Consider the following 21,968-nt stretch of genomic DNA (forward strand, 5'->3'; position numbering starts at 1 on the left):
TACCAATTTGCACTTCCTGCCACCTTTCTCACAAAGCTTCCCAACCCCCATCCCTCAGGCAGCCATTAGTTTGTTCACTGTATCTATGAGACTGTTTCGGTTTTGTTTGTTCCTTTATATTAATCTTCATATTTCACATACTAGTGAAATCATATGACATTTGTCTTTCACTAAAGCTTTAAATACCACCAAATTAGTGCAAGGAGAGGCTTATTTTATTTAAAATTTTTCAAGTCTCTCATACAAAGACCAATGCCACAAAGTACTTTTTACTTTAATAATAAATAATAGAAGTTGATAAGTTAAAAAGAATGAAAAAATATCATCACATAATATAATTCTTTAAAGGGAAGAACCCATAGAAATTAATTCTATTAATCATGTTAAACCAACTTATTTCAGAACATTAAAAACAATGAAATCAGATTAGGGAAAGACTAACATGTATGCATAAACACCACACACAATTCTACTTTGTAACCAAACAGAGTAGCAGAGCATCAAAGACCTATTGTGACAGCTCTTCCCCCTCCACACGTTATAAACCACAGCACATTCAGTTATGAAATTTGGTAAAGAATTTGCTTTTGGACAGAAATAGCAATGTCTCGGCCCAAAGCCAAGTAAAAGTGCCAAGTTATAAACTTCTCTAAGAAAATGCCAGCAGTCCCTGAACTACAATGGCGGTAGGTGCCAAAATAGAAATCATTTTTGTTTTTGTGGTCCCTTTACCATAAATTAGATACAGATCTAGTGGAAAACACAGCACATACCCAGCTCAGTGAGTGGGAAAGGCCAGGCTGCACACTTGATTTTAAAAACAAGAATGGGAGTCCAGTGAGGCTTTCTGAAGAAGTCAGCCAGCACGGCGAGCGCTAAGAGAAACTCCTCCACAGGCTGTGCGCTCACATCTCCGCGGTGTAAGAATACCTCACACAAATCACTGAAACGCAACCCAGCCAACTCGAGTATAAAACTTGGTTTCCTGGGAGGGAGCTGTTACACAATCGTATACACAAGTGCAATTTTTTAATTTGACATTAAACCCTAACTGGAGCAATACAGCTTAGCACCTCAGGGAGGCTTGCCAGCACAGAGAGCCCTGGGCGAGCTGCGAGTGCCACTGCAGAGTGACTCCGCTCAAGGTCTCTCTGCAAATCTACAGACATGTCAGGCAGTCAGTGAGTTTATTCTTCAATTATTCAAGCGCAGTTAAGTGCTCTAATTATGCCCTGAGAGCAGACTGAGCAGTCCTGGTCATTAGTCACAAACAATAGTTTTTAATTCGCTTTATGTCTAGCATTCATTACACGAGAGAGCTGATCAAATAGAAACTAGCTCTGCAGTAACAGACCCACTCCACACTTAGAGAAAACATGCCTATATCCAAGACAGTGCGACTAAACAACAGTGGACATTAAAGAATGATGACAATTTTTATAAAAATGTGACTTACACAAGACATATAACTAAATTAGGGCATCATACTAATGAGGCCAGTATTACTAATTAGCCCATTATAAAATGCCCAGTTAGCTTTACTTTGGAAACTACAAACTGCTCAGCAAAGGCGTGATTTAAACACGAGGGGTGTCAATGTGTAAGTGCTTCAATTTAACAACTGAGTGAACTACCTGTGCGTCTTGGTGATACAGACAAACGTTCGAGAACACACCGAGCTTGTTCAGCCCCCAAGCCGACGCTCTATCCATTGAGCTAAACCGGTTTCGGCAACACCGAGCTTGTTCAATGTCTCAGAGCCCCTCAGGCTGTGCAGTCACATATCTGCTCAAAGGTCACTTCCCCAGAGGGCAGCCTGCCAACTCCACAGAAAAGGAGTCTGTCACCTTAACGGTTTACTCTGCCTTTTTCTCCTTCGTAGCACTTATCATTGAAATTATCTTTGTTAATTTGTTTATTCTATTTCTATACATATAAGCTCCATGAGATAAGATTCTGAATATCCTCAAAGCTGTAAATCTAGTGCCTAGAACCTACCTAGCACATACGAAGTACTCAATAAATGTTCATTGTGTGAAAGCAAGAATGAAGCGTGCCCCTTGCAAGCAAGGGGCTATCAATCAGCTGTCTCGTGCATGCCCCTACTGTGGATCAAGCCCTCAGCTCAGGCATATGGCCTGGCCAGGAATCTAACCAGTGACCTCTTGGTGCATGGGTCAATGCTCAACCACTGAACCACACCAGCCAGGCTCACGTTGTAAATCTTTACTCCTAAATCCTACTTAACCAATTCCATGTAACAATTAGAGGGGCTGATAATTATTTATACCTCCACTTACATTAAAAAATATTTAAGATATATAAGATAGCTTTACAAACCATTATATTCTTTATGAAAAAACAGAAACTGATTTAAATTAATATATTTTGTTATTTCTGAATTCCAAAGCCTACAATTAAGTTTAATATAATTGGAATAAAAATGCTGTTCCACTATCCACTGCTATACAATTATAATTACACTAGTGATGTAGTGCATGGATTCATGCACATTGAAAGGAAATTAATTAGGTGACTGGCGGGGTGGAACTGGACAAAACGGGCCGGACCCACCCTGGAGCCAATCTCTGCAGTCCCTCCTTGGTGTTTACAGAGTGAGCAGGGTCCCTCCAGCAGGTGGGGTCCCTCGACCTGGCCTGCGGGGATCGGGCTGAAACTGGCTCTCCGACACTTTCCACGGGGCCCTGGAGTGCGAGAGGGCACTCTGCAAAGTTGCTGTTGTACAGGGTGTGGAACGCAAACACAAATGTGCAGTAAACCAGATTCCGGGCCAACAGTGCCCCAGCAACAACATAACCGATGGCCGAAGATGGAATCGCACGGCCCCACAAAGAATCGGTCTCCCTCTTCTATGGTCTCAGGGTGTGTCCCCCAAGAATCGCCACTACCAAGACACTGTAGCTCGACAGCTCCAGCATTGAGCGTCTACCCTCTGGTGGTCAGTGCACACCATAACTACTGGTCAGACACTTAGCATATTAGCCTTTTATATATATATATATATATATATATATATATATATATATATATATATATATTTTCTTATGTGTGTATACATATGGTATTTGATTACACAATTTGGAAAATTTGGAAATCATGGAAAATCATAATACCCACAATCATGCCATTCCAAAAAACCCAGACACCCACTTTTAATATTTGATATAATAGTCAGCTTTGAGAATTTTATTAGTGGGTCTTCTTAATCTGATTGAGATGATCACATGATTTTTAAATGTTAATGTGATTAAATGTATGTATAGATTTTCTAATATTAAACCATCTGTACATATATGAGATAAACCAAACTTGGTTGTAGCGTTTGATCTTTTTTATATACGGTGAAATCAGCTTGCTGGTGTATTTTTTTTTTTAAATATATTTTATTGATTTTGTACAGAGAGGAAGGGAGAGAGATAGTTAGAAACATCCATGAGAGAGAGTCATTGATCAGCTGCCTCCTGCACACCCCCTACTGGGGATATGCCTGCAACCAAGGTACATGCCCTTGACCGGAATCAAACCCGGGACCCTTCAGTCCCCAAGCTGACGCTCTATCCATTAAGCCAAACCGGTCTCGGCTTGCTGGTGTATTTTTTAAGTTTTCACTTCTACATTCATGACTAATATAGACCTATAATTTTTCTCTCACAATGTTTCTGTCTGATTTAAGTATCAGAGTTATACAGCTCTTGTAGAATTAGTTGGAAAACATTTCCTCCTTTTCTATTGTCTGGAAAAGTTTGTATAGAATTGAGATGATCTGCTCCTTGAAATTTTGGTAACATTCATCCATAAAAATCAACTCAGCCTAATGTTTCCTTTATGAAGTGATCTTTTTTCCTGTTTCCTTTCTTGTCAATTTCTTTAAGTTATAAGATTATTCAAGCTCATTATTTCTTAAATCCATTCTGAAAAGTCCAAGTTCCAGGAATTGATCTATCCCTACCCACAGCAATTTGAATAAAAAATTTACATCTTTTTAAAATTGTGGTTTCCTTTTATCTGAATCAAGAATAAGCAATGTGTTTGAGAGCACTAAATAACATAATTCATTTTGTTTTTATTTTTAATGAAGGAATTGAGAATTCCTGTAACAGGTCTAAAAATAACTAGATATATCTTGGGTACCACAAAATCTTAATCACAACTCTTTTTAAATTTTATTTTCATTGTTGATAGTATTATAGATGTCTCCTATTCTCCCCCTTCTTCCTTTGGCCCCCTCTAGCTACATTTGACAAATTGAAATAGGTGTGCATTTTTTTAATACCACTTACCACCAGAAACAGGGGCATCCATGAAAACTGCTCCCATTTTCTCAACTTCTTTGGCCAATTCTTTTGAAACCGAAGGATCAATAGTACTGGAATCTATTAATAGTGAGCCTTTCTTCACTTCTCTAAGTAAATAAATAAAAATGTAGGTTTTTAAAAAAAACATAGCTTTAAAAATATAGTTTACAATGCTAAATATACATTTCATGCAACTACCTACAGAACCAGAATCTGCTAAAAGCTGCCAGATATCAAGGTCATCTTTGGTTTAGTATTAAATAATTATCAGAAATGGTTCAAAATCTCAAATTCATTTTCAGATCAATTATAGCTTGAAGTAAACCCAAACTCTTTCAAACAAACCAAAATAATCTAATAAACTATATGGTATAAATTCTGGTTTTAGATGAAATACACTCTAATCATAATAAAATAGGTAAGCTAAGACTTAAGCAATTTAAAGTATCTATGAACTTTAAAAGAGGTATTTGGTAGGATTTAGATGTGTTTTTTTTGTTTTTGTTTTTTTGTTTGTTTGTTTGTTTGTTAAGTAGCAAGGTTTCTTTTAAAAGTAATTTATTTGCCTTCAAAAAGATTGCAAATTTCAGATATCCATATAATTTCCACTCGGTAGAACATAAGCAATTTGAAATTTAGCCATGCTTCAGGATGGTGTATTCTTTAATACTAATTTTTTAAAGGCAAATTAAAATATCAAACTGGCAGAAAGGGAAATATAGGAATGGACCTGGAAATCTCACAAAGTCTTTTTGTTCTTTATAGTAAATTTATACACATTCTTTGTTAAAAGAGGGAAGAAGCCTTTTCATATATCATATTTCACACCAATATTTAAATGGCATTCTTATAGTAAAACATTTTTGTTTGTATTATAAGTGCAGATAATATACCTAGGTAATTCCTTTGTACTCTATATCACTGGCTAGGAAACTCTGACCTAAATTATATTTTATTTAAAGGACTATGGTTAACCTTTATTTTTTAATTTTTTAGTTAATCCTCACTCAAAGTTATTTTTCCATTGATTTTTAGAGAGAAGAGAGAGGGAAAGATAGAAAGAAATATCAATGTGAGAGAAACACACCGATTAGTTGCTTTCTGCACATGGCCTGACCAGGCCGGAACCAAGGAGGAGTTTGCAACCAAGGTGCATGCCCTTGATTGGAACTGAACCTGGGACTCTTTGGCCTCCAGGCCAACACTGTATCACTGAGCCAAACCAGCTAGGGCATATGGGTAACCTTTAATTAAAACTTCCTAAGACATTTAATCAGAATTATGACTGGAAAATTAGAACTGGATAAATAGAAATATTAAAGGGGTAAATATATAATCATTTCAAAATACTACAGAAAATAAAAATCTTCCTATAGAAAAAAATAGCACATAAAGTGTTTATAACAATTTTAGACATATACATTGATCTGGTCCAAGTGCAGTAATGGTGTATATTCCACAGGAAAATGAAACAATATATTCTAATACAGATCACCCCAATACGTAGATTTTCACCTCATGCAACTTAAAAAATAAAAATTAAGTTTACCGGTCTTCAGTGATATTAATTTTAAGATCTTATTTTAAAAAATGGGAAATCATCTAAAAAATTATGCATGCACCTGGATGTGGAGAAATTATCCTAACCCAGAAGAAAATCAAGAACCAACCATGAAAAGCAAATTATAGCTCAAAGTAAAGCCAAACTCTTTCAAAGCACGCCCTTAATAAGACTGCTCTGGTAGTTGGCCACCATATTCGTTAGTAAAGGGTATTAATAAACGTAGGATTTCTCTCCACCCAAGTTTTTAGTAACTTTTCCTTGAGAGGTGAAGCAGAGCCATAATTGGAACAGACTAGGTAACAAGATAGCTAGGTCACCTCAGGACCACACACACACACTGTGGGCCTGAGGGCTCCATCCAAAGTTAGTGTGTTTCAACCCTCCCTGAAACTAAACATTTATCTTATCAGTTTTCTGCCTATATCCAAGTGTCTTTTGCTTCCAGGTTTGTTAGTTTTCCAAAGCAATTCAATTTCCAAAAACTTCAAATTTCATATTACAGCTTCATGAAATGAATCCCTTTCGTTTTAACTCTTCATGTTTCTTCAAAACCTACCCATTTGTTCTACTTATTTGCTGAAATTCAACAACAAAACAAGTCAGGAACAGGAACCAGTAAGAGCAGAAAACTAAATTGGGAATTCAACCACTGTCATCCTAACAAAACCACAAGGGCTTGGCAATAGGCAGCAATTAGCCAGGAGGTTCTTGAAGCCAGGGAAGCGAGGCACTGGCTAGGGGAAACTCTGACCTAAATTATATTTTATTTAAAGAGCAACTGCTAACCTTTAATTCCAACCCCTCAAAGTTCTTACTGCAGATGTGCTAACCCAGAGGACATACAATAACTTTTTATTACACAATAAAGTGTTAAATAATGGTGTTCTTTCCAATGTTTGGTTTTATTTTTCATCGAAACCTTTTCCTGAATTTCTATAAACCATATTATGCTTGTAACATTTGTGGAGTTTAACATGCAAGCTTTAAAAGTCTCTTAAACATGTTACCAATGAAAGTATACGTTTAATGCAAGAGTTAAAGGAAAGAAACGGAAGCAAAAAAAAAAAAAAGAGTTCCCAAAAGTCACATACTTGACTTCATTGAAAAAACAAACCCTTTACAACGAGAAAGAAACCACACCATGCACTTTTAAGAAATAAGAAAACAGCATGGAAAGTTTTAACCAGCGTAACTGTAATTTCTTAATAGTTTCAACAAATGTGAAATTCATGAACTATCATAATGAGAAAATATCCACAGTTGAGAAATACATACTTCAGAATTCCATTTGCTCCGGAATAAGCTTCTATTGCATTCATACTGGTGGGCAACATGGTAATAATTCTGTCAGCTTTTTCAGCTACATCTGCTGGGGAAGACACTACCTTTAAAAAAAATTTAAAAGACACGTTTAAATCAAAATGTAAGCAGTTTCTAGAGCAAAAGTAGGATCCAGTTTTTATGCATGCTGATAACAGTAACAGTGAATAAAACTCATCCTTGATTCCAAATGACAAGAAGTTTACTGCCTAAAACAGAGTCCATTCTTACACACATACAGATGCAGTTTGTATAGAATCAAATCTACTGTTTATTTTAAAAAGTGTGAAGTGAACTGTGGGGAAAGGGCAAAACTCAACAGTCCTGGGAACAGACTTCTCAGGGATTCCTCCAACTTAGATTCTTAAACAGCATGCTTTTTTGGTAGATACTTTGACTAAGAAAAACATTCTAGTACAAGAGGGGCTGGTAACCAAACTAAGGGTTTACAGGTATTTTAATGGGCAGCAAAAGTCTCCTAGTACAATAGAATGATCAGGCCTGGATCCTCTAGTCTCTATTTTCATAAAGAAGAAGAAGAAAGCCCTGGCTCATGCATCTCACAGCTGGAACGTGGGCCTGAGCACCAAAGGATCACAGATCCAATTCCCAGTCAAGGGCATGTACTTGAGTTGCAGATTCGATTCCTGGCCCAAGTGGAGTGCATGTGGGAGGCAACCAATAGATGTGTCTCTCTCACATCAATGTTTTTCTTCTCTACACACACACACACACACACACACACACACACACACTGTCTTTCTACTCTCTCAAAATCAATGGAAAAAATATCCTTGGGTGAGGATTAACAAACAAAACAAAACAAAACAAAACAAAACAGAAGAAGAATTCTGCCTGGTTCAGAAAAGAAAAGGTCAGGACAAGGACATGAGCACTCCTGCACTGATTTTGAGTACTACCATGAAGGCTGAGAGCATACCATTAAGCTACCAAGACTCATGTGGAAACTATATACAAGACAGACATACAAATACACATCAAGCTATGCTTTCATTTCAACCCTCATTTCTGCTTCCATGATGACCAGGAACTGACTGTAAAGTTGCTCTATCCAATCTCTTTATGTGTGCATGCCGCATGGATGTACACACCCTGACTCACACACCCCAACCCCTTGCTTTCCTTCATAGATACACCTGGATTCATCTGTCCAGCCACTCAGCGACCAAAGAAGTCAGAAGAGACCAGGAGCTCACCCTTGACTCAAACTCTGCTTTAACAGAAAGAATCCATCACCCAACTGTCCCAAAAGCTCCTCTAAAGCTGTATCTCTCTTTAGAAAAAGACAAAGATTAACAGGAGGATAACTGAAGATTTCTCGATAGAATGATTGACATATGTATTAGAAATTGACATATTCTCTACTAGAGAATAATAAGTGAAATGTAAGCACCTTAAGGATGGAAAAGCCTGTGCATTTCATGTGGTGAAAATACACATAACATTTTCTTGTCATCTTTGATGAAGAGTAAAAGAATGGGAAACCAAGCACAGCGTGTAACCTAAATATTATAAGCTAGAAATAATTTACATTTCAATTTTCCATAACGGACTACCACCTGCCTTCTAGATAAATGTAGTTTTAACATAAATTTCTTTTTTTAAAACAAATTTCTTAAGTCATACTTTAAAATTTCAGACACTCAAGTATCCTTGATATCAAACATCTCACAACCCAAAACAACGAAAACAAAAGATATTCTCTCTCTTTTAATGTTTCATTTTAAAGGCAATATAGCATTTTAAGGTCTATAATTTACATTTTTAATATGTATATTTTGATGTGTCATAGGGATTTGCCACCAATAATTCTGGAAAAAATATTTTTTCCATCAATGACAAAGAAATACTTAAGTTGCCCTGGCCAGAGTGGCTCAGGTGGCTGGTGTCATCCCATTCCCCACAAGGCTGCCGGTTCGATTCCCGGTCCGGGCACGTGCCTGGGTTGCGGGAGGATCCCCCATGTGTTTCCCTCTCACATCAATGTTTCTCTCTCCCTCTCCTTCCTCTCTGAAATCAACAAAAATATATTTTAAAAAGAAGAAATAATTAAGTTAAATGAACACCATTTCTACACCCAAATATAATAAATTCTGAGATTCAAAAAGAGGCAACTATTTCCTGGCAAACCATTCAAGTTCTCTCCAGAAAAATACAGCTCAGTAAGATGAAGGAAAAAAAAAAAAAAAAAAGAAGTTGTAGGAGTCATAGTTCTCTATTCCTGGACTGCATCAAGGACATGGGTTACACAGAGAGCCGCCTCTGTTCATTCTCACTTAAATGAAGGAAACACAATGCAAAAACGGCGGCACACCTCCCAGTGGCCTTTCCTCCTATGGCACGTCTTCCAGGACTGCAGTAAGCCGCAAGGTCTAAGAGTCAATTTCAGACTTTCTCTTAGGAATTGAGAGGAACTCTTCCATTGAAGGAAATTCAATTCCATCTAGATAACTCCTTGAGAGGTGCCCTCAGGGGCACCAACAATTAGCTCACAGACCTAAGGATACTTCACACCTCCAAGGTTCTCATGCCAATAAATTGGCGGTGCCAATTCATGCAACTGCCAAGTGCATGGGGTGGCCAATCAGCCCCCCGCATCCCTAGCATCTGCTTCCTGGGATGCTTGTGCTGCCAGAGGACCACTAAGCCCTCAATTATACGGGAAAGTAGTGTCAAAGTCACAGGTCCGGAAAAAACACACAATGATAGTGATAGCTGGAATGTGATCACTGTACTGGCCACAACTGCGCCATAGCTAATGACTGGATACAACTGGCACATTGTAATAAGTCTCTAATTTGTACTACAGAAGGCATGTTTACTAGACAGATAGGCATGTGTGTCCAGCTATTCAAATCATCTTGCCTTCCACGTAATGACTTCAAAAGTCTGAAATAACTGACAAATTTGGCCATGACTCAAAAGCTGGAGGAGAAAACCACAAACCTTGTTGGCTGCCTGACACTAACCACAAAAAGGAGCCAAACTAATTAAGAGTCCCTTCAATTACTTTGCTAATTGAATGGATAGCAAAGATGGCATGGATCAGTGAAAGGAACACTAATTTGGGAAGTCAGACACACAGGTTTAGTTACATATAGTTCAGCCACTAAGTAATGTGTGATTTTGTGCAAATCACATAACCTGTCTGGCTTCAGTTTCTGAACTTACAAAATAAGAAGAGTGATTTGGGTTATCTTTAAGGTTTTCTATCTCCAAAGTAGAAAGGGAAGGTAGGCAAAGAAACTTTCATATTTAGTAACCTTAAGTTCTAGGAAGGTACAGCCTCTATAACAAACAAACAAACAAACAAATAAATAAATAAATAAATAAAGGAGGGTGAGGGGGGTGCTGATGCGTTGGGAAGCCTCTGCAATGACTCAGAACAAAGGTATAGCATGGCAGGGCTCCAGCACACCTCCGCCTCTGTGGACAGACACTGGCCTGGCTCACTCTGGGCCATGGCTATGGTCAGATGGTCATGGCCATCCCAGAACAATCTCTTGCTAATTCCAATTATTCATATGTTATTGTGAATAAGGATAACTCTACTTTACCATAATCTGAATTTTGACTGCAGGAGATTGGCTCCCTTGTGTATAATGATATCTACAGACTTTACAAGTTTTTGTAGCCAATTTCTCTGGATTTAGATTCATTTTTGCTAGTACACATCGATGACAGGTGTGCAATACAGAGTTGGAAACTAGATAAATTAAAGACAAAACCTATTTTGCTGGGTGAGGGGAAGGAGAAAGGGTGAGAGCATCAGACCCCAAGGTAATCAGAAGGAATTGCATCTCCTTTACGCATATCCATTGGAAGGAGACCATTAACTAGTTGCTTTACATTAAGAGGAAAAATCTCGCTCTCTCTTCTTGACAAAAGTCACAGAAGTCAAGCTCAGCACTGCTTCCCAGTAAGCGGGTAAGATGAATTTGCAAAGAAATAAGATGAACATGACCTTGGTTTAATTTGCCACTTTGTGTTTTTTAATCTTCCCAAGTAGAAAAGCATACACTCTGCTTTAAAAACTGACGGAAGTAGTCTGTGCCTATATCTTGAAACATTTGGTAAACAATGATGGAGCCCACTCAGCAAGAGACTTTTATTTTATTTTATTTTTTTCTTTTGCAAGAGACTTTTAAAGTTCTCGTTTAACAAGACCTGAGTGGATGCCAGAGTAAGCCCTAGGGGAATTATTTAACCAGACATGCTCAGCCTTACAACCCACGAACAACAGGATGCTTTCCAAGTTTTTAAAGAGAAAACAAAAGAGAACCTAATTAAGCCCAGTTCAACCAGAAAACTCATGCAGAAATAGTGTAAGACTTTTGGCAGTCTTACTGATCCCAGTGGCATCTCCAGGGAAATTCCTTAGACAATAAAAACAAAAATGAAGCACAAGTCATATGCCCTTGATGCTAGAAGAGAAATCAGTATCTTCTGCAAAATACAAGTGGCATGGAAGGGATGGTGCAGAACATGTTCTTAAGCAGTGATGCTGTCAAATCACTATCCCCTAGTTTTTTATCATCCTTCTTTCCGTTAAAAACATGTCTACGTTTTCTTCCAAAGCACTCTGGACTCAATGACTCGGCCAGGACAGTAGTGTTTCTCTGTGTGGTGTTGAGAGTGAAGATTTGGGAGAAACATGGTAGAGACACAACAACATTCACAACAACAGTAGAAATACCACACACTTGTCTATGTGCAGGTTCTCTAGCACTAAGAGGAAGGTACTATTACTATCCCCACTTTATAAGATGAGAAAATTTAGGTAGAAAGCAGGGCCAAGAGCAGGCAGAAAGGAACCTGACCACATCTGTGCCCCAAATTCAGCTGTGCCTGGGATCAGACCACTCCCCAACGCTTCAGTTATATAAAACAGTTAAGTCTCCAGATTTTGCTTTTTAGAAAAAAGAAGAAAGAAGAAATAGCACTTCTTCAAGGAGATGTCCAAAGATCTTTAGAACCAGATGACTGCTTTTGATCCAGATATGCCTATTTTGTAACCTTTTCTCCCTAAAAATTTCCCCCTAACAATAACAGTAGACATTAGAAATCAACTAGCCAGCAATTCTACAATCTTTGGGTGGGGGAAAAAACTCTTTTCTTAAAGATTGTCATTTCATCAGCTTCACTTGACATAGTAACATTATGGGAAGAAGGAGACACATGTCCTTAAAACATAACCGTCAATTCAAATATAGTCTGAATTTTTAAACCCAAATCCCTTCATTGCACTATTGTGCACAATAGCAAGAAGTTTCAAGGTTTTCACCTCCATGTTTCTATCACATCCCTATCCCTAGTCTTGACTTTGTCTTGTAGTAGAATGAAACTTTTATTTTATCCAAAAATATTTAAAACTAAATATGAAATAATACTGACATTTTACTATATCAGAACTTATTCATCGAAATTAATGTTATCTTTTAAAGTAGCATTCCTAGGAGATTACACTGTTCAGAATGTTTAAGCTGCTAGCACAAACCATTTGTCAACAAATGTTTTCATTTTATTATGACACGATACTTCCCCTCCGGCCCACAGCTTTTTTACCTCTCTCCCTTCATTCATCGGCCCTCCGTTTCTGTTATTATAATCAATACTCAGAGGACTTCTTAGAGCTGAGACTCTTGGGCAGCAGAGATGTGAGAGGAGCTGTGGGAAAGAGGGTTCTGCCTGCCAGGCTTGCTGCTGCAGTGTGAACCACACACAGAACTTTTCCCACCGCATGGGGGGCAGGGCTGGGAACTGCACACCAGAAGCTAAAACAAGCCTTCACTCCGCACTGCTGAGGGGCAGCTACCCAGAACCCAGCTTCTCTCCTTCCTCACGCCCACTACGTCTCTCAGGGAAGATGGAAAAAAGGAAAAAGTAATAATTCAGACTGTGTTCCAGAACCTTCTCATTTATTTCCAGGAATCTGAGAGACCTTGTCTCCATAACTTTAATTTCATTTCTGTTTGAAGGTGATTAAAGATTATACACAGTATCGATGTAGTTTCCCACCAGAAATAAAATGATTCTTAACAGTTATTTTTTTTTTTCCTTCTCAAAAGAACTGTTTCAGCACTTATTTGAATGTATAATCATTTTTAAACATCAAAATCTTAAGAAGAGACCTTACCTGTTCACCTGCTTCTTGAAACTCTTTGCATGCATCAGGGAACACATCATAAATAACGAGTGGGTAGCCATGTTTCATGAGGTTTTTTGCCATTGGATTCCCCATGTTGCCGAGTCCAATAAATCCAACTGGAGTCTTAGAGGCCATTGACCTAGAACACACTGATTTCAATGCAGTACTTTCAATAAGAGCAGGTAACAGTTTTTATTGCAAACTTTCATTTAACATTAGTAAGCCAACTGTTCGGTATTTTTGTACCCATTCCCTGTTCCCTCCCCTTTGGCAACCATCATCTTTTTCTTTGAATTTATGTGTCAGTTTGGTCAACTGTTATTTAGATGTTTTCTATTAAAAACTTTTTAAAGACTAATTCTAAGCTAATGATCTAGTCCAGGGATCCTCAAACTTTTTAAAGTGGGGGCCAGATCACGGTCCCTCAGAGAGCTGGAGGGCCGGACTATATGAATTACTAATTCCTACTGTAACACCTCGGCTGCGCTCACTGCCCAAAAAACGTGGCGGGCCGGATCAGACTCCTCTGCCGGCCGCATGTGGCCCGTGGGCCGTAGTTTGAAGACCCCTGATCTAGTCCCATTTACAGATAATGACAATGTATATGCAGACTAACTCCTACTTTAGTTTTTCAGGAAACAATAATTTGTAAGCCATCTCTTTCTAGAACATCCCTTTATCATCTTTTTTTATTTTTTTAAATCCTCACCTGAGAATATGTTCATTGATTTTTAGAGAGAAGGAAGAGAGTGAGGAGGGGAGAGTGGAAAAGATGAAGGGGGGAGAGACACTTTATCATTTTTAACAATAAATTTTAAAATGTTATCATTTATAAAATATATATCAGGTACTTTATTATGTGAAGGATTCTAGATTCCTCATAACTATATTTATCCTATCTAATAAAATAATATGCAAATTGACCATCACTGCAACAACCAAGATGGCTACCTTCATGTGGTCAAAGATGACTGCCCTTGGGCTAAGGAGTCAGTGCCCTCTCAGAAAAGAGGCACTTCCATTTATAGGGGGGGGGAAGTCCTTCTTTAAAAAAGCTGCACGCTGGTTGTTTTATTGTCTTTTCTTCTTTTTTCACAAAAGCATTTTTTAAATCACTGTGGCAAGTCAGAGCAAAGAGGCTCTGCATTACCATGAAAATAATATTAGAAATTATTTCAGTTTCTGTAATTAGATGTCCAACCAACAAATATTGACTACATCAATTCTATGACAAAGCTGGGAGACAGGCACTGTTATGGGCCTTGCCCTTGAAAGGTTTAGTCCAGTCAGGAAGAATGACAAGTAACTTCACTTGTCTTATCCCCTGTCATTTCCCACCTTATTTTTTCCTTTTCTTTCAAGGGCTCCAGTTTTAAAACTGTGTAGTGTACCAAATAACCACAGTCACTCTTTTAGGAATCCCTACTCTTCCTTGAACTTAATCTACATGGGATGAGATTTCTTAAAAGCAAATTATTTGAAGCCCTGATGCTTAAGAATCAGAGATCTTCTCGGGTTAAAAGCATATTTAATTCCTCTTAACTTGATGATCATCTCTAACATTTCCATTAAATATGGGTGTCATTCTTGTGCAACATCACCTCACCAATGCACAGTTAAAACAATGAGTCTAAAAGGAGTCCTGTGCCCAACTTTCCGGTCCACAAGAGGTTCAATGATGATGGAAAACAGCATATTCATCAGCAGAACAAGAATCAGAGGGGGGTTGTATCAGAAGACTAGTTCAGTTTTTGAAATATTGACAGTATAGCAATTCCAGTGATGAGATCTTCGAAGAGTTCAAGTAGAGAGCTGACGTTAGCTGCTGAAGGTGAGGTAACAAACAAGGAGGCCCTTGGCGCACTCCCTCTAGGGAACACACATCTGCTATTCCCTGGCCCCTCTCCCGCCCCCACAGGCATGCATCTCCCAAACTCCGAGGGACCCTAGGCGACTTGCAACCAGGGGAGCAACGGGCAGTGGCAGCCAGACTAACCCCCTGAAGCCCCTTTTCTCTGACTTCTCAGGGAGCCAAAGCAGCCCAGCCTCGGCTCTCCTGTTGCTTCTTCCATGCCCTTCCTTATTTCACTGTCCTAAGTATACTTTTGCTTTGGCCAACAAATTCTTGCTTACTTTTCTAAGAAAGATAAAAATCAAATAATGAGGCCCTTGCCCTGGGTGGTGAGGCTCCGTTGGTCGGAGCGTTGTTCAATACACCGCAAGGGCTCAGATTTGATTCCCATACCTAGGTTACAGGGTTCAATCTCTAGTATGCCGCATATGGGAGGCAACCAATCGATATTTCTCTCTCCCTCCCTTCCTTCCTCTCTCTCTCATCAACAGAAACATGTCCTCAGGTAAGATTAAAAAAAAAATATATATATATATATATATATATATATATATATATATATATATATATATATATATTTAAAGTTAAAAATTTTAAAGAATAATAAAAAGAATAATCAGGCCCAGAATTTTAATTGGCCAATATGAAAATCAATGAAGATGAAGCCTTAAACAAGGGCTCAGTTCTCTTCATAACATCTTTGCTGGTGGCCAAGTTCAAGAAAGGGTTATATAATTAGGTGCTTTGATGTCATAAGAGAAGAGTTTATTTACTGACAGTGATATATTTAAGAACCCTCAGTTTAGAAGACTGAAATTCCTATCCACGCAAGATTAATTCCTAGATGTATGCCCTTGAACTAACAAGTTACTTAACTTCTCCAGACATTTGTATCAACAAGAGTAACTCATTCAGAAGGTTATTGTAACTGCTTGAGATAATACAGGTAAAGCATTAAACAGTGCCTGGCACATGATAGTGAATAAGATTTGCTACTTTTGCTATCAATGGTCAAGAAGTAGCACAAGTTACAAGTCATATGCCAAATGTCTAAGGAAACAGATTTTAATTAATGTGATGCATCGGAGGGTGTTCTTGTACAGTCTAGAGTAGGGGTGTCGAACTCAATCAGAGAAGGGGCCAAAATCTAAAATCCAGCCTAAATCGCGGGCCGAATGGTTTACTGAACAGTCATAAACTGACAATGTTATAAACTGACAGCGGAGTGCAGTGATGACAGCGCGGTGCGGGTCACATTGCAAGGCCTGGCGGGTTGGATTTGGCCCGCGGGCCTTGTGTTTGACACATGTGGTCTAGAGTATGTCCCTGCCCGGCTATGTGGCTCCTGCCCTGTCCCATTCCTTACCAGGACACATGCCTGGGTTGCAGCTCAGTCCCCAGTGGGGATGGTACAGGAGGTGGCCAATCAATGATGTTTCTCTCTCATCAATGTCTGTCCGTCTCTCCTCGCCCCTTTTTTCCCTCTCTTTCTAAAAAATCACTATTTTAAAAAAAGAAGAATATGCTCCCAACAAAGCAGATATTTAAAGTAGTATAACAAAATTATTATCCTAAAAATGTTCAAACTTAAATAATGCATCTTCCTTTAAGTAAGTCACACACATTAATGTGTAGAAATAGTAGAGTCAAAGAACATAGCTAAAATCAAGCCGGGACCGGTTTGGCTCAATGGATAGAGCGTCGGCTTGGGGACTGAAAGGTCCCGGGTTCGATTCCGGTCAAGGGCATGTACCTTGGTTGCGGGCATATCCCCAGTAGGGGGTATGCAAGAGGCAGCTGATCGATGACTCTCTCTCATCGATGTTTCTAACTCTCTATCTCTCTCCCTTCCTCTCTGTACAAAATCAATAAAATAAAATAAAATAAAAAATAAAAAAGAACATAGCTAAAATCAAGCTGGTAGAAAGCCAGTCTACACAATACAAAGGTGATACTGATGGGAAAAGAAGCTAGTTGGAGCCCTAGCCGGTGTGACTAAATAGAGCGTCAGGCCTGGAACCGAAGGGTTGCAGGTTTGATTCCCAGTCAAGTGGGCATACCTAGGTTGCAGGTTCATTCCCCTGGCTGGTGGGGGTGAGGCAACCAATTGATGTGTCTCTCTCTTCTGCTCCCTCCTCCAAAAAAAAGTTACTAAACTAAGGATGGAGACTTACTTTATAAAGACTTTCATTTTTTGAGTCAAGTTATATCAATATTTTAAATATTTTATTTATTGCTGTTGGGGTAGGGAGAGAAATTATAGAGGGCCCAGGTGTGTAGATTTTTAAAAATCTGTATAAAAAGTATAAAACTAAATTTATTTACCTTCAAAAGTAAAATATAAAATTTACTTTTATTAAATGGTGAGCAAAAAGTAATATATATATAGTTTAATATTGCTTATTTTTCTATATCCTTTTTGACACTTTAAATATTAGGAGGCAGTATTAATTGGCAACTTTCAGATCTCATTTTTTTAAAGTAGTAAACAATTATATGGCTCTTTATAGTACTAGCACCCTATTGATATAAACATCTTAAGTATACAATGGAGACAAACAACCCACAGATTTCAGAACACTAAATGTGTTACTATTGGACATGGTTCTTTTCTTAATGTCTCTAGGCTCCAAAGTTGCAGGAAGAATTTCTTTAAGACTCCAATTGAAAAAACTTAACAGTTCTGTACCAAACTATTAACAGAAACATTTAAAACAATTCCAGAGTCAAAACAACTACTGAGTTGTTTTTAAACAATCATCACAAAAAAGAACTATTTAAAATTTATTATAAATCTATATCCATAGAGCATCTTTGGGTCAAAGGACTCAAGGAACAAGATCACGTGCAGAAATAGTCTAACCAGCACTATGGAACAGCATTCTAGCTTACATAGACAGTTGTTATAGCTTGGGGGCCCAGGCTCTTCTACCGAGTTGTATTAACTTGACAAGCCGAAAAGGTGCACCCAGAGTTCATTAAATCATCGTTTGAACACATTATAAAACCACAAAACAGCACATACGTCTTCCTTGGCTAATCAAACCAGAAAGAACTGCATCTTCATGAGAAAATTGGTGCGACATTTGCTACTGTGAAAAAGTGGCTACTCGATTTTTTTTAAGTTTCTCTAAAGTGGGAGGCTTTTTTAATTTTTATTTTTTTATTTTTGTAGCTTAGACAGTAGCTCAAACAGCAGTTACAATAAAGTCTGGCAGGTTCAGTGAGTCTGTATCTTGTTACTGTGATTCTGTATCAGACATCTGTTCTCTTGCATCACATGGAGGAAGCCTGCCTGCCCTTCTCAAGTCAGGGAAATTCACTCTTCTGCTCAGCTTATACTGAGAGGAAGCTATTAAGACCTCAATTCCCAAACTGATGTATTTTAAATCAAAGATATATATATATATATATATATATATATATATATATATATATATATATATAATAAATATATGCCTAACCGGTTTGGCTCAGTGGATAGAGCATCAGCCTGCAGACTGAAGAGTCCCAGGTTCAATTCCGGTCAAGGGCATGTAGCTTGGTTGCAGGCACATCCCCAGTAGGGAGTGTGCAGGAGGCAACTAAATCGATGCTTCTCTCTCATTGATGTTTCTAACTCACTATCCCTTTCCCTTCCTCTGTAAAAAAAAAAAAAAAAAAAAAAAATCAATAAAACATATATTTTTTTAAAATACAAAGGCTTTTTGAGGATCCTGAGTATGAGCTTGCAGTGCAGCGTTACAACTCTCAAACTTTTACAGGAACACAATGGCAGTGTCCTCACAAATCAACCAATTTTTCAATCAAAGAGGAATCCTGGTGTGCCAGGAAATGCAGGAATGAGGAAGAATCAAGAACCAACGCTCCCGATCCTGCTGGACAGATGCCCTAATTCCCTTGCCCAAGGAGCCTCAGGCACTTCACCTGGAAAATGAAAATGATTTTCTCTCTGTGGGTCTAAAATCTGTCTCTTCCCAAGTCCATGCTTAGCCTCCCTAACTTGTAATGTTATGGGTGAAGAGGGAGGGAGGATAGGTTCAGGTCACGATTTTGAAGACGTGTCAAGTGTTTGGGTTAATCATTTGACACAAGTGCCATCTTCAGGGGAGCACAGTTCCAAGGAATGGGGCGGAGGGAAGCCCGCCTCGCGGGCTGTCAAGGGTGAGTGAAAACTTTTGCTTGAATGACTTACCAACTGGTTGGCATTGACACCACTTGTATAAACCCATCTTGTACGATTAAGGTGGTTATTCAACGAAAATCAGGCCCTGCCGCCCAAGGGGGCGCCCAGCCTGGGTGCACCCCAGGGGAGCTGGACGCCAGCCGGCGCTGCAAAGCCAGGGGGCGCAGGGGTGAAGGCGAGGTCGCCCCTGTGGCTGGGCCCCCCACCGGTCCTCGAGCCCTAACTTACCCCGAAGGAGCACGCCCCGGACCCCAATAGGATTGAATCGGATTCCCTCCACCCCCAGGTCTTCCCACCGTCCCCCCAAAAAGGGCGCTGAACGCCATCCACCTGGATGGGGGGCAAAGGTATCATTAGGGGGAAACACAGCGGCGCAAAGACACCAGGCCCAGGGACCAGCCAAAACGTGGGGTGGTGCGCCCCGACCCAACCGCAGCGCCGCCCGTGGGAAACACCTCTCGGGCCGTCAGGTCGCGAGAGGTGGGCGCCGGAGGGACGGGGAGAGGCGGCGCGAGGTCCTTACCCGCTGCAAGGCTGGCCGCTGCCGGCCGCTGCCCGCGGCTCCAGGGCCGGAGGCCGGAGGCGGCTCCGCGGAGCCAGAAGGAGGCTGCCATGCTGCCCCGCCCCGCCTCCCCGCGGTGACCTCCGCAGCTCCGGCTCCCCCAGTGCCTGCGAGGGTACCCTGCGGGCGGGCGGGCGGGCACGGCGCCGGCGTGGACCGCGCGCGCACGCGCTCTGCCGCTCGGGGCAGGCACGCGACCGCTCGGGGCGGAGCGCGGCCCCCGGAGGCACCGCCCCGTCAGGGCCGGTGCTGTCAATCCCGGGAGCCAACCAATCAAGACTCGCAGGTCCTCGCACTTGGAGAACCACCAATGAGGCTTCGGAATACCCTCCTCAGGCGCCCTGGCCCCGCCCCCTAGCTCCTCCCCCAATGAGCGGGCTGCGGGAGTTCGCTTGTTTACCGAAGAACGGAGGGCGTGTGGGGGGCGGTGGCTGCCGCTCGCTGACGCCTCCTTCCAGCACCTGACGCCCCAGAACCACCCCCCGCGGAGGGGTGTAGCTGCATGTGTTGCCTTCTTGCAGCAAATACTGAACTGTGGCTCGCAGCAGCTGCTGCAATTTTTAGGTAGAAGAAACTCCCTGAAAAGATGGGGCCAGCTGAAACCGGTTTGGCTCAATGGATAGAGTGTCGGCTTGGGGACTGAAAGGTCCTGGGTTCGATTCCGGTCGAGGGCATATCCCCAGTAGGGGGTGCGCAAGAGGCAGCTGATCGATGACTCTCTCATGATGTTTCTAACTCTCTATCTCTCTCCCTTCCTCTCTGTATAAAATCAATAAAATATATTTTTAAAAAAACAAAAACAAAACATGGGGCCAGTTTTTAACTGCAGTAATACGTGGGTCTTTTCATGCTAGCAGCAGTACTCTGTAGTGTCTGTCTGTTCGTTGGGAAACAATGGCCAGAAACCTACCATGAATAACATAACTTTTTAATTTCTGTGATGTCATTTAACAACACGAACATACAGTTTGCTTCCCTACATTGGGGAAAGAGTAGGAAAACAAGTTGATAAAATCGTTCTCTTTAAAAGGTGGAATTTCTAGGAAGTCATATTCTCGATTCCAATATATATTTCTCCATTGTCTTAAAATTCTGTGCATCCATTTTTGTAAGCAAAACTGAAGGTACAGGAAAGTCCAGAAAGTAGGGTATATGTGTGTATGCGTGCCAGAGAGATTTATTCATTCTTCTGTCTGTGATGTACATATTTGGATCTCAACTCTTTGGTGATAATTGCAGGGCTTGCCAATTCTCCATCAAAGAGTTGGGAGTCAGGGACACACAAAAGCAAGACTTGAATCCTATCTAGAAGGGTAGTACAGGAGGAAGGTGAGAGAGGAGAAGCTAGGGCAATCAGAACCCCAGGATGCTCGCTACCTTCCCCCTCACCCCCAATTCATTTTATTTACTCATTTACCTAAATTGTGCTCACCCAACCTTTTAATCTAAGTAGCAGAATCAACAGATTTGACTTTGACCTTTTGCCCAGTCACTCAGGGAGTTGGAAGTGCCTAAAGAAAAAGCAAAGAAATTGGATAATTTCCATGCTGGCTCACTCCTGGTTCTGGGCATGCTAGCAATGTTTCCAGGAACTGGTACCAAGTGCAGGTTCCCATTTGCAACTGATACAAAAATAGTTTTCTTCTTTGGCTGTCTCTACCCCACACCAACCAAAAAGAAGGAGGAAGAAAGGAAAAGAGGGGGTGTGGGGGGGAGAATCATGTCTACCATTGGAACAGTCTCCTGGCATTTTCTACCTGACCCTCTCTTCTTGGTTTATTTAGGTTTTAGCTAGAATAGACCTCCTGCAACTAATAAATGTAGCTCCCTGGACAGGTTTCTATAATTAACTGCTGAAATGTGCTTGCCTTTCAACTATGTCAACCTACATAGCGGAGCTATTTACAACACTGGACAACACAGCCATTGATCTCCCAGCTCCTAAAGTTTATATCCCAGTCCTCCTGAGATTTTATATCCAATCAGATTGTTTTTGTCA

The 21,968-nt window shown here is 40.2% G+C and overlaps 1 protein-coding gene across 1 annotated transcript in view; it reads right to left on the reverse strand.

Moving 5' to 3' along the window:
* The window catches only part of HIBADH (3-hydroxyisobutyrate dehydrogenase), an 86,169-nt gene extending 66,023 nt beyond the window's left edge, over positions 1 to 20,146 (reverse strand). Inside the window, exons 1-4 of the mRNA XM_084896402.1 lie at positions 19,931 to 20,146; positions 13,358 to 13,518; positions 7,156 to 7,265; positions 4,302 to 4,423 (exon numbers count right to left, since the gene is read on the reverse strand). Coding sequence (XP_084752528.1) covers positions 4,302 to 4,423; positions 7,156 to 7,265; positions 13,358 to 13,518; positions 19,931 to 20,021 — 484 coding nt within the window. The 5' untranslated portion in view covers positions 20,022 to 20,146. The remainder of the gene's footprint in view (positions 1 to 4,301; positions 4,424 to 7,155; positions 7,266 to 13,357; positions 13,519 to 19,930) is intronic.
* Positions 20,147 to 21,968: the final 1,822 nt, after the last annotated feature.

Source organism: Pipistrellus hanaki (genome assembly GCF_964339955.1).
Source record: "Pipistrellus hanaki genome assembly, chromosome: 10".
Classification (NCBI taxonomy): Eukaryota; Metazoa; Chordata; class Mammalia; order Chiroptera; family Vespertilionidae; genus Pipistrellus; species Pipistrellus hanaki.